Raw genomic sequence first — 13802 nt, forward strand, 5'->3', positions numbered from 1 at the left:
AAATATTTAATAAGCATCATTCTCAAATACACAGTAGTAGTATGAGGCAATACAATATATATGAAATAATACCCCACAGGACAGAACATGCTGACATGTTTTATCACCAAAAAGTATCTGGTAAACTGAAGAAAAGGAGGACTGCCCTCCTCTGCTTGGTTTTCTGTCACTCAGACCAAGCATCCCTACTGGGTGCTGCTGTCTGTTGCCTGGCATATTCTTGGGTTTCACAGATACGGGTAGTCCCTACACCCTACAGGTTCTGTGCACCGTGAAGATTAACCAGATCTGTAGTCAGAATGAGACCAAACACACAACGCACAAATACAGAAGCCGGTTTTAATTCAGAATTACTATTAGCCCTTGGGTATATTGGTGATATAGTTTTAATTTCGAAGACAAAATTGCTCATCGGAAAGTTGAGAATTTCAAATGCAACTCAAAACTACTATACTACATATTCTGAGAGCTTCCACATTCAAGTGTCTCTAGATAAGGAAATCGCTTTTTGTTTCTAAGTATGAGAAATTGTTAATGTTCTTCACAAAAAAAAAAAAACCCAAAAAGCTAAAAAGGGTGACAATAAATGCAGAATAAGAAAGAAAATTTAAATAGTATGAAATTAGTTTTTATTTTTACCTCAAAATAAATGCTTTAACATTTCTTCCAAAACTAAAGATGAACACTTAGAAGTAAGGATGGAAGATTATTTTTTCCTTCCCTGGGGTAACCAGTAAGGCAGACGTTCTAACGTGGCTTGATTCTTTCACTGGACTAGTCTAGACTCACACACACACACACACAAAAACCCTCCCCAACTTTTCCTCTACTGTCAGTTGTATCTACCAAGGTTATGGCTGGCAGAAAAAAAACCCTCAAAACAACCCCCCTCCCCTGCCCTGACCAACACAAAAAGGGATCAGAAAAGCTGGGAAAATCATTAAACATGTGACCAAGTGTTCATATAAAATCCTTTCTAAGGAGATTTAGTGAAGGTACTATCCCTTGGCAACCTAGCTGAGGTCTCTGCCTGGTCGGTCAGGGTGAAGCCCATCAGGCGAATTCACACCAGTCACTGGGCTGCGACTCAGCCGCACCTCACAGCTCACCACAGGGAAGTCTTAAAGTTGAACTTCAGCTTCAGCAGATACTTCAGATTGACTTGAGCAATATCGTAGACAATGTACCTGGAGGGGAAGCATGTCAAGGAACAAACAGTTCCATGATGGAGAGAGCACTTGCCACCCCCAAGCCGGCCCCTGGCCACACCCTGCAAACCCACACAGGTGGGGGTTCAGGCCCCTCACCCCGAACAACGAGAGACCACTGAGGGGAACTCTTCACCACGAGACACACCACAGGATGGTTTTCAGTTAGCAGGGCCCAGGTTAACTGGCTGCACATAAGTACCTCTACAGCTCCGGAATATTCCTCTGGGTTCACACAGCACACTTGTAAAAGGATACTCGTTATACAGTAGACAGGTGTCGCTCACACCAGATGGAATCCCGGTCCCAAGGGGAACGTCTACACCATCCATAGTAATACTAGCTGAAGGGTCAGGGGTAGTTTTGCCTAAACCTACAAAACAGAAGGCAGAAGTGATCTGATTTGTGAGAACAGATGTTGAAAATGCTCCAGGGAGGAGATTGTCACACTAAGTGAAGTAAGCCAGAAAGAGAAAAATACCATATGATATCTCTTATATGTAGAATCTAAAAAAAAAAAAAAAAAAAAAAAACCAAAAAAACCTAATGAATGTATTTACAAAACAGAAACAGACTCACAGACATAGAAAACAAACGTATGGTTATCAGGAGGGAGAGGGGGCGGGGAGGGATAAATTGGGAGCTGGGAATTTAGACACCAACTACTATACATAAAATAAACAAGGTCCTACTATATAGCACAGTCAATACCTTGCAATAGCCTATAATGAAAGAATATGAAAAAGAATACACACACATATATGTATGTGTAACTAAATCACTATGCTGTACACCAGAAACTAACACAACATTGTAAATCAACTATATTTCAATTAAAGAAAAAATTTAAAAAGTTAAAAAAAAAAGATACACGCACCCCAGTGTTCATAGAGGCACTATTTACAATAGCCAAAACGTGAAAGCACCCTAAGTGTCCATCAAGAGATGACTGGACAAAGAAGATGTTGCATACATACAACGGAATATTACTAATACTACTTAGCCACAAAAAAGGAATGAAACAATGCCATTTGCAGAAGCATGGATGGATCTACAGATTAGCACACTAAGTAAATCAAAGATAAATATTATATATCACTTACATGTGGGCTCTAAAAATAATGCAAATGGATATATTTGCAAAACAGAAACAGACTCAGGACAGAAAATAAACTTATAGTTAGCAAAGGTGAAAGGAGAGGGGGATAAATTAGGAGTATGGGATTAACAGATACACACTACTATATACAAAATGGACAAACAACAAGGATTTACTGAATAGCAGAGAACTATACTCAATATCTTGTAAAAATCTATAATGAAAAAAATCTGAAATATATATATAACTGAATTACTTTTCTGTACACCTGAAGCTAATACAATATTGTAAATCAACTATACTTCAATAAAAAAAAAGAATGAAAAAAAAAAAGACATACAAATCCCATACTGTATCCTTCTTCAAGACATTAAAACTGTAGGTATGTATCAAGTATACCAGGGTATTATCCTTAACTGATCTTCATAAGCATAGTAGTTCTTCCCATCTCCTGCTTTCTATTGAGAACTCTAAAGCAGCCACTTCAACTGGGCAGCAGGAGACCCTAAGTCATGTTATGAGCTTCAGCAACCCAAGAAGCCCGAGGTACCACTGTGCCACTAGAGGTCCCTCAATGCTGTAGCTAAGTCAGGTTAAAACCCAAAGCCAATGCATCCAGTTAGTGAAGCATGAGCCAAGACTCTTCTATGGCATTTGTGACACCAGCTACAGCCACAGAGAGTCAAACTCCAAAAGCCAGCCATAGGAATGGGGCTTCGGGGGAAAGAAAGTTCTCTCCCTGTGCTGGTCATGGTGCCTGGGGCTATAGCAGCAGCTTCTGAAACACATTACCTTTGACACTGTGCTTGCCCTTGGGTAACTTGCTGATATGTGAAGCGTGCTTCAGTTCATACCTATTTAAGAGAAGACAGTTTCAGAAGAGCCTCTGAAGTCCCCAGGCTCTCAAATCAACACTGATTATCAGAGCAAGGTCACAAGAGATGCTTAGGCAAACATGCACAGAACCCGGTCCACCTTCATTGCTAGGAGCTTCCTCCCACTCTGGCTCTAGAAACTGAAGGTGCAGTCCTTTTTTTAACAGCTTGTGCCAATGATCACTGCTATGGGGCCACTCAGGAGGTTTCTGTCTAGTTCATGATCCCAGGTATTACATTACCCTGCTCTTTGGGTTATAGCTGATAGGACCAAGGTGGACAACCAATCCAAGGTGGACCAATCAGATCTTCTCTGCAGGGAATTTGTAACCGGGATTAAAACTGCAGTTCAATTTGAGTTGGCCTCAGACAGAAAATCTAAACAGCAGCTGGTGGAAAGGGGCTAGGAGGTGACCATTCTTTGTGCAAATCACTCTCTCTGCTTCCTGGTCCACAGAAAGAATGTACACGGCCAGTTCCTGAGGCCTGGTTATACTCCCGTCCTTGGGCTTTGTGAGGCATTCCTATACTTCCTTGTTCACTTAACTTGAATTGGTGTCTGATACCCACTGCCTAACTGGTGAGTCCTCTTAATTGTGGTGGGGAATTTCTAGAATCACCTCCCAGCCAAAGGAAGCTCTCTTCCCTGTAGCTCACAGCACCCACCTCCATCAATTACCACCAGCCCCAAAGCCAGGGTTACTCACATGTTTCCAAGGGCAACTTCTCCCAACAGAATGAGGCCTATTGGGTCTCCCTGGGATGTGTGGCAGTAGTTGGCACTCTTGGAGACCATGTCAGCGAAATAGATCCCTTTACCAAACATGTAGCCGGTCTGGAGGGATGGAAAAAGGACAGCTGAAAACCTTCTAATGGGACGTTAGCAGCACCACTATGAGCCAGGCAACAAAGCTAAGAGGTGCGACACCCCTCTCCCATGTCTCACAGCGCCCCCCCCCTGCAGGGGTCACTGAGGCCTGCACTCAGGCGCAGGTGGTTCAGATCCCAGATCTGCCAGATACCCAGGGGCTGCAGGAAGTTACTCAGCCTCCGTGGACCTCACATGTTCTTCTTGGAACGGGGGGAAAGTAACCCCATGGGGCTGCTGTGAAAATTATATGAGTAAATAACAGTTTTTCATACCAGGGCCTAGCCCATATGGACACCCAATAAATGTGTCTTATTTTTATTCCTTTTCGTAAGTGAAAACGAGGTTCAGAGAGGTTAGGGAGTTTGCCCAAGTCACGTGTACAAGTCACAAGTCACAGCACTGGTGAGTCCAGTTGTCAAGCCTCTTTGCCTTCTAGTTTTTACAATCACAAAATGAGGGGCCTGGAAGACCACAGCTAAGTTCCTGTCCAGCTGGTCACGTCTATAATCCAGCAGGTGACACAACAATCCCATGTCTGGGTCTGGCTCTACTTGTCATTGAGGCAGACGTGGAGCTGGGAGGGGCAGGTCTGAATGCAGCCTGGCCTGCTCTTTGCCAGTCAACATATCTGATTACTTCCTTTATTCCAGAAACCATGCTCGATAAGGTGCAGCCACACTCTCAACAGTGAGGGTCAGGAGAGGGACGTTTGGCAACACCGGCCTCATCAGCCACAGATGAGCCAATACCTACATCTTTAAACAAGGCCGCTTATTCACTGGGGCATGCACACTTCTCACTCAAGGATCCACAAAGCTCTCTGGAGACAGCTGCAGGGACAGGTACTGGCCACCCCCCCACCCCCAAAACACACCTCCCCAGGCCAGGCACGTACCACAGGCGCTTCAGGCGGGGCTATCCGGAGACCCTGGGACAGGATCCCAGCAAAGTTGGTGGTCCTGGACCCGTGCCACAGCAACCTTCGGTTGTGCAGCTGCTTAAACGGCTTGTAACGCTGGGTCTCCCCTTCACGCTCTATCTTAAAGATCTGGCCAGAGCATTAAATAAAGAAGAGAGAGAGGGATGGAGCCACCTGTTACTCGGGTTAACTGAAAGATCTGACTAGATGCAGGAGGAATGACCAGTTGTCTACAGAGCTGGAACATGTAAGGCCTTTTGTACTATGTGAGATGTTTCAATCAGGCTGGGATGGAGCAACATGTTAGTCCAGGTTCCACCGAGCAGAGACCAGTTGTTAAAATTAATACTACATGTAACAGGTGCACCCCTGAGGCATTTGATTCTGGAACTCTGATAATAGCTGATGCCACACTAGGTCTTATGGTAGGAAATGTCCTTTAAAACAGAATAAGAGGCCACCCCAAAACCATAAGATTGCACATTTTTCTGTTCTACAGACAACTGAGTCACTTCCTCTGGCTATTCAAGGCAAAGTAAACTGCTTTTCCTACCCCGGGCCAGACTGGAGGAATGAGCAGGGAAGAGCTGGAAGGACCTAAAGGGCGCGGAGGGAGAAGAGAGTCTTACATCAATGACTTCCAAGTCGTACGCATTGTGTGTGGTCGCATGAGTGTTCTTAACATACTTCCTGATGGTCTCTGCTTCTTCGGAATCTTTGTCCACCACCTAGAAGAAAGGCGTCTGGAAATTAGAGCAAAGGAGTCCCCAGGAGAGCCACCTGGAGGCAGGAAGAACAAGCACAGGCTCAGTGATGCACAGGTAACACATGGCCCTTGTGGAGGCCCAGGTGGGACAGAGCCAGCCCCGTGTTCCAGGGCAGGTGCTGGGCCAGCAGTCCCACCTCCCCCAGCAATGGCCTCTTCATCATCTATTTGGATGATCTCGGCGACCCTTCTGTCTTAAAACCCTATGCTTTGAGGTATCAGGAAAGCTAGAAACACAGGGCTCACTGTAGGGGAAACAGGAACCTCCAGAACAAGGAGCTGCCCCCCAGGTACTGTCCAGCTCACTGCGAGTTAAAACACCAGAACCAGGAGACACCCCACAGTCAAGACTTGCAATCAAAAGCAGCAAGGATGTGACAGAGTACAGGGGTTTTGATGAAGGGGACAAATGCTCCATCTCTTCTGAATTCTCAGGGCCATGCACATTGTGGCTCAGAATATATGCCCATCATATAACTGTCAAATAATGTAATCTATGCTAAATAAATATGAGTAGATTATGGGAAAAGCTATGTGTGTTCTCTTATGCTTTCATATTCTTACCCAAAGTTCAGAGAATTCAGGAATTCTGGTCTTCCTCATTGCCTCTTAATTAAAAAGCTTCAGAATCATAAATGGAGAGAATAACAACCCCTTCACAAAGAACCACGCCATCTGGTGTCCTCCCCTGTGTACACCACAGATCTACACTTTGTCCTAAGCAAGGAGCAAAGGCTTTTTTTTAGTGATATAAACATACCACACCAGGCTCAAAAGACTGGAGTGCGCTTGAACCCCTTACACTGCAGGGAAGGACACAGAGACTGAGGAAGTAAGGCACACTGGAGATATGAGACCAGATCAAGGCCAGCGCAAGCTGGGAGCCGAGGAAGAAACTCCTCCTCCAGGTGGCCAAGGCAAGGTGATTTGTGCCCAAGCCTCCAACACACCCAAGTTCAAAGACTGTGTGCACCAACACAGCCACTTTGACTCCAGAAAACATGAACCCAGGCATCGTATTTTTATTACAGCTGCTTTCAGGCATTTCCACGTCTGAAGCAGGATACAGTGACAGACCTGCTAGAATTCATGTCACAAGAATCTCCAAATACAGAGACCCTCTCTAGATTAAGAGGAAAAACGAAACTTTAAAACCCTCTCAAAAATAGGTCTCTGCTAAGCTGAGCCCCTGGCTTGGAAGCCTGCCTTGTGAACAAGGTGCTTCTTTACAAGTGAAACGCTCTGGGGTTCTCCTAGCACCACAAGCAGCAATACCTGGGAACTTGTTAGGACGACTGATCCTTGGACTCCAGCAATCTGTTTTAATAAAGCTCTCCAGGAGATCCCGATGTACATTCAACTTTGGGGATCTCTGCTCTTGGGATGAAAGGTCAGGGTGCTTCAGAAAGGGTGGACCCTGTTACCTTAATGTCAGTTTTGAGCTTCTCATAGTTGACATCGATGGGGTCCTTGCTGCTGTCATCAGAACCACCCCTGAGCAGGCTGTAGGCCACCTCAATGTCCAGCAAGTTGTCCAGCATTTCCACCTTGGCCTGGAGGAACAAAAGAAAAACCCTGAGCTAAGCACAAGGTGAGAGGAAGCCTCACCCAGTTCTGGCAGAGACAACTGACGTGGAGATAACTTTCAACAGACAGTGAGTGGGCCCCTCCCAGCTGCTCAGGGAAAGTCCATCATCTAAACATTTCTAGGGATTTACAGAACACTAAGGGGAGCCTGGTCCCTGGAGGAGAAGAGGCAGAAGCCACATGGCTGTGGTAAGAACTGTCTCTCTTCTGGAATACACTGGTGACAGGTGGGGACCTATCCCTGGCTCCCTTATGAAGCAGAGAGAAAGATGCTCCCCTCTCATATGGCTCCTTTCCCCACACTGATGCAGTACAACAAGGGCAGGAGAAACTGACTATTCTGCCCATGGTCAGGCTCCCCATATGAGTAGACACCCCACTTCAAAATGAGGGCCCAGAGATGGCCCTGCCAGCACTGGCCACTGCCCTCAGGGATCATGAAATGGGGAGCGGCTGAAAGGGAGCAACATCCATCCCTGCACCAGCCCGGGACCTGGGGCTCCCCGCCTCCCCTGTGCTACCTGCACACTGTCCGCATTGTTCAGGAGCGGAGGCTTCTTCATTCCGAAGTCGTGGGGGATCAGGGTGTAGAAGCGATTTGAGAGATCCAGGATCTGGGAGTCGCTGCTGCCCTGGGACACTGCCTTTAGGGGAAGGGACAGAGGGAACAGACTGAAGCAGCACTCTGAGCCCCCAGCACTTGGACAGGGCCTTTCCCTCTAGGAGCCGAGCACTGCAGTGGAGTCCCAAGGCAGCCCGGTGCACGCCCAGGCCAGGAAACCCCCTTCTGAGAGAGTCATGCAACTGGACAGCCGAGGATCCTATCCTCAAACTGCGTGGCTCAGCACACACCAGGCTCCCCATATAAAACTGCATTCATACCAAGAGCTGTTTAAAGCCCCCACCACTCTGCAAAATGTTAATAACTACAGCATTTCAGTGGTGGGCTCATGGCTGTTGCTGTAAAATTCTCTTAACTTTTTGTATATCTGGAAACTTTTCATAATAAAATGTTAAAGGGGGGGAAAAAACCTCATTGCTATAAAATTCAGTCAGGTTCCTTTGGCCAAGGAACTTTATCTTTAAGTCAGGGAATTTGTTTTTATTGCTCCTGGAGGTCCAAGTGGCCAGACACAGAAAGGCTTTCCTCTCCACGTGCAGAAGGTGCTCAATAAATGTACAGAGATGGAGGAGCTGGATCACCAATCACTGCATACTTTGCAGACTTCCTAGGTGACTGTGGGACAGTAAAGGGCAATGAGTTGGCACCCTGCAGGCGCAAAGTCCCGAGTCTGCTGCTCACTGTGACATCGGCTTCTCCAGGTCACAGTGAGCAGCTTATAGTTTGCTCAGTGTGATGAGCAGCCCTTCTACCTAGAAATTCTGGAACGAGAAAGAGCTTGGGCTGAGGAAAGCCTTTCAGGTCTCAGGCAGAGGGTAACAAGGAAAGAGGTCCCTGCTCAGGACCAGTTGTAACGAGATTTAGTTTCTGCACTTCAGGGCCTTCTCTCCAGCACCAGGCAGAGTCCCCCTCCCCTGGCCCACTTCAGCTTCCTGCACGCTCTTCTTCATTCACAGTCCAAGCCTACATGCCACCTGCAAAACACAAGCGGAACCTTCCTGCCTCTCCAGGGCACAGCGTGAAGGCTCCGGGTCTGGGGGACCTGGGGAGATGCTCAGCAAGGTGATGCTGAATGAACATGAATGAAAGCAACACAACATTTAACTTTCAATTCGATAATTTCCTAGTAACTGCAAAATAAACTCAACCTCTCTTAAGGACACACAAAATGAGGGAAGAGAACCAAATTCTTCAACAAGTTTATAGGGAGTTTACTGTATACCTGGTAATGGAAAACATCATTAATTCATTAGTATTGTGACCATCTTTTTACAAGTGGCAGGCACTTGTCACACTTGCTGAACTGAAAAATATCTAAATCATCCTGAATCAGTACATCTATTTCATTAACCTTGAGTACATGAACTGCCACCCCCCCAAGAGGAGAGGCAGGCCCCTCGCTTACCTGCTGGACCTCACTGAGGATGGAATAGGCAGCCTGGATCTGCCTTTTGCTCAGCTTCCCCAGGGGCATCTTCTGAAGGTCAATCTGAGGACACAGAGGGTTTTCCCTTTGAAAGCCGGGACTGTGCAGTGAGATGATGAGAGAGCCAGACTGAGCACCCCCAGGCCTCCCGGGCCCCCACGGAAGCAGTCACAAGCCTGCCCGGTCCTCCTTGGGAGACCCAGTGACCCAACTCCACGGGCTTTGCAGCACCAACCCAATGCAGGGGACAGGAGTCTGAAAGAAGATTCTTGCTCACTTCATTTACAGCAGGGATAAGCCAGCCAGGGCTCCCCCACCTCTGTGCTCAGGTTGAAACAGCTCCACGCTTCTGGAAGAAGGCACAGCAGGACTCCTCATCTAATTTCAAAGTGAGGATCAGCTGCGCCCGGGAAGCCCTTCCTGGGGTCTCAGAGCTAAAGCCATTCCCAGCCGGAAGACAAGAGCCATCAAGTGGTAAAATTATTATTAAAAGGACACACCCTTGAACACACATACTTATGAGTCAACAGTGTTCCCTTCAAGCCAGTCATCCCAACACTGCTGCTGCTCATGACACCTGGGAAGCAGCATCAAGGGGGGCGGCGAGCTGGCTGCAGCCTTCTAGAAGCATGAGCTCTGCAACCAGAGGCCTGGTCACCAGTGAGAGAGCGAGGCACCCCCGGGCCTTGACTTCCCACCTGTAAGAGGCACCCACTCCCTGTGGGAGGGACCTGCTCGAATGCTGGCCTAGCGCCTCCCACGTCAGTGCACCAGGGGCCCCTTGCTCTGTCCCCGGAGTCTGTCTCCAGGGCTGCTCCTGGAGAACCCTGGGAGCCCCCACCTTTACATCTCTAGCACCTGCAGTGCCTGGAACAGAGACGGAGCTGGGTAAGCACTCGAGAAACTGAACCGCTCTGCTGATTACGTGAAATGTGAAAGTGCTCACAGCCCATCAGGCACCCAGCAGGGGCCAGGGGTGACAGCGTCTCATGACGGCCACAAACTGTGGCATGTCCGCTTCCCTCAATACCATCCATCCCGAGGGGACAGCTGGTTTCTGGGAAGAGTTAATAGTTGGAGCTAAGTCCCGGGAAGAAGGTGGATAATCTATTTTGAGCCAAGAGCACAGTATAATAAAAGAGCAGAGTGACCTCAGCATGGACTATGAGCTGGCTCTAAAGCAATTCTAAAGAAGGAACTCAAAAGATGTTCTGACCCAGGGCAGCGTGACCAGAGAAAGCAGATACTCTGAAAGAAGCCATTTCCCCGAGCTGTGTAATTTTGGTGTTAATTTTAAAAAGACCTGGTCTCTCTAAAGTACACCCTCAAAATGGACACACACAGACCACAAGAACAAGAGCAGGGCTCAACCAACACAAGCTGCCATCACTCCCGACTGGGCAGGGGCTCCACGGCAGCTCCGTGTAGGGAGAAAGTGAACCGTGGGAGCCATGTTCCCGGGTCAGGGCGCCGCGTCCAGGGCTGGGGACACAGCCCACACTCTCCCCTCGGCTGGAGCCGAGCGCCCAGACCCCACTCTGCTCGGGGCCCAGGACTCAGCCTCAATGGGGAGCACGAGGTTCCCCCGGTTACCAGGTTTACTTGTCTACCTGGTCACCCAACCCACGTGGTGCCCATCGGGCTCGGGGTGGGCGTCCCTTTTCCACAAACTTCCTACAGGCTGCCTTCCCGCAGCAGGCCCCTGGCCCTTTCTTGCTAAACTAGTTCCCTGTCTTGAAGTAGAACGACCTAGAAAACATGTCATTGCACAGAAAGAGCCAGGATTTGATCACACTTGACAAATTCTATGAATCGTAAATGAACCAGAGTACTGGAAGCTGGAAATGGTGTGTGAGATATTTCTTTTGAAACACTAATGAAATGAAGATGACCCCCTGCCGGCCCCAGCACACCTCTCTTCCTCTGCCTCACACACCCACATTCTTGGTGAGCCCACCGACAAGTTGTTCAAACTAGTCAGACCTCCCAAACAGAAGTTGGGGTGTTTAGCTATTTAAACAAGACATTGCACAAGCCCTGGCTACTGCACACCCGTCAGGGGTTGTCTAGGATGTGACTCAACGCTCTGTTTTCCAACAGCAGCTGAGCCGTGAGCAGTCCCATCAGGCTGAGCTCCAGACAGAGTGGTTCATACAACCCAAATCTGTCCCATCCCCCTCCAAGGCTGGGTGGAGCCTCTAGGAAGGACCTGCGAAGAAGCAGGGAGCAAGCGAGCTGGTGAATGGCCAAGGCTGATCTGCAGCTCTCGCCCTCTCTGCTGGTCCCTGCTTGTTCTTCAGAGCCGCCTGAAGCTTCTGGGCTCAGTGGAGAGGGAAGAGGGAGAGCCTGTGCTTGCTAGCTAGATATCAGCAGTGCCTGGACCCCCTCTGCTCTCAATGCCCCCGGAAGTCAGCACCAAGAGCTCTGATGCCAGAGGCAGCAAGAACAAGGGGCCCTTCTGCACTCATCTCCCAGGGGAACAGACAGAGAACTTGGCCTTGGCTGGTAGCCCCCGCCATTCATCCCTGGACAGAGACACAACCTAACCATCACCCCACCCCACCCAGCCCCATGCCCAGTCTCTTCTTTAAAAAGCTGGTATGAATTTTATCTGAAGAAGCAAGTGTCAGAAGCTCTCTGCGCCTCTGTCAGTGCTGGTCAGAGCAGTTCGTTTACTCTAAGGGGGAAATGTCTCGGACTTTCCATGACAGCTCCACGTGGCCTGTTTGGTTGGGCCACAAAAGAACTATGCCCACACAGCCCATTACTGCAATAAGGGAAAAAATGCAAGGGGGCCTGGGGACCCAGGGGACAGCTCTCCACAACATACCAAGGATCCTCTGCAAAAGAGCAAGCCCGCCAGGCCTCAGTGCTCCTACGTGTCTTAGGCTGAAGAACAGCCACCGAACTTGGCAACACGCAAATCAGAAAACAATCCCAGATAAACAAAAGTGCAGTAACCTCGTACTCCACCATGGCTTTCTTCATGCTTTCCACATCAAAGATCATCTTAATGAGGTCCTGCACCGGCTTGGGGAGCTTGGACTTGGTGCCAGGGTTTACTGTTAGCTTCTTCACCGCCTCTTCATCCTTTAGGGAAAAAGAAAACCCGGAAGAGACCCAGTAAAACAACCCAAGTAAAGTGGGGGTGGTGTTTGGGGGTTGGGATGCAGGGAAAGGACACAGGATGGAGTGCCACCAGCAAGAAAAGGCTGAGTGTTTTGTTGGGGAAGCACGTGTGAGTGTGAACTGGATCAGATTCTTCCGGTGCAACCCCAAGTCCCCTTGGCTGCTCCAGATTCTTATTCCAGCTGCCACTGTAGAATCCAGCTCTGCACAGGCTGCCCTGCAGGCACTTACACTCCCCTCATGCCCTCACCTCCTCCTCCTCTCATCACTTCCTACCCTGGGGTTGCTGGTGCCCTGTGCCTGGGAACCTGCTCAGTGCCCTACTCACACCCCAAACTGGCAGCACTGGGCAGCTGAGTGAACCTTGGACCCAGGAACACTGGACGGATGGACAAATTCTGCCCCCCTCCATACACTGCCTCACCCCAGGGCCAGTTGTAAGACTGTGTTCATACAGCCTTCCCTATAGTCCCAAAGGATCAAGCAGTCAGTCAGGCTTCCGGCCAGGCAGCTTGACAATGCTAAAATACATCCTAGCACCAACTCATCCTCCCCTCCCTGCGCCTCACCCCTGCTCTCTGGAGTTGTTCTTTCTAATATACTAATAGCGCAGGACTCTACCCCTGCCATCTGGAGAATCCAGGGTGAGCCAAGACCATGCTGTGTTGAAAATGCCTCAACTCTTCTCACTTTTGAACACACAAGAGCAGGGACTGTGCTCTGTCCATCAGTGTCCCTAGCAACTAACAGTGTTTGGTATTTATTTTGAGTGAAGCTAATGGCACTGGGCTTTGATCCTGGAATCTGCTTGGCTTAACGAAGCTGTCTGCTGCTAGTGCTCATGGCTACTGCTGTCAACATCACAGAGGATCTACTCTTAACGCTGAAACAAGTCTTAACACATTCTTACCCTCTGGTTATAACTTCACTTGAAGGTAAACTATTAAAAAGCCTTATTTAAATGCATATACTCTGTGATCTGGCAGCTCGATCTCTAATGGTAAGAATCACAAAGGCACACAGATACTTACATGTGTATCAGCATCATTATAGCAAGTACCTGGGAACAATCTAAATGCCTAATTGGAGGATGCAGGGTGTTATTTGGAAATTACAAATTACAGCCATCCACAAGATGGAATTCTTTACAGACCTAAGGAATGATGCTCTCGATCAGTGCAGTTTAATACAGCAGGCACTGGTTTTAACATGTGGCCAGTCTGAATTGAGATGTATTGTAAGAGCTAAAAAATATACCAGTTTTCAAAGATTTATTTAGGAAAAAAAAAAATCTCAGTGA

General features: G+C 48.3%; 1 protein-coding gene across 1 annotated transcript in view; it reads right to left on the bottom strand.

Annotated features, from left to right (window-relative positions):
* Positions 1-606: 606 nt before the first annotated feature.
* Positions 607-13802, bottom strand: part of PARP1 (poly(ADP-ribose) polymerase 1) — a 40826-nt gene continuing 27630 nt past the window's right edge. The window contains exons 14-23 of the mRNA XM_074351695.1: positions 12335-12463; positions 9353-9436; positions 7847-7969; positions 7163-7291; positions 5602-5700; positions 4949-5101; positions 3890-4017; positions 3100-3161; positions 1467-1581; positions 607-1187 (exon numbers count right to left, since the gene is read on the bottom strand). Of these exons, the coding sequence (XP_074207796.1) occupies positions 1106-1187; positions 1467-1581; positions 3100-3161; positions 3890-4017; positions 4949-5101; positions 5602-5700; positions 7163-7291; positions 7847-7969; positions 9353-9436; positions 12335-12463 (1104 nt within the window). The 3' untranslated portion in view covers positions 607-1105. The remainder of the gene's footprint in view (positions 1188-1466; positions 1582-3099; positions 3162-3889; positions 4018-4948; positions 5102-5601; positions 5701-7162; positions 7292-7846; positions 7970-9352; positions 9437-12334; positions 12464-13802) is intronic.

This window comes from Camelus bactrianus, chromosome 23 (genome assembly GCF_048773025.1).
Source record: "Camelus bactrianus isolate YW-2024 breed Bactrian camel chromosome 23, ASM4877302v1, whole genome shotgun sequence".
NCBI lineage: Eukaryota > Metazoa > Chordata > Mammalia > Artiodactyla > Camelidae > Camelus > Camelus bactrianus.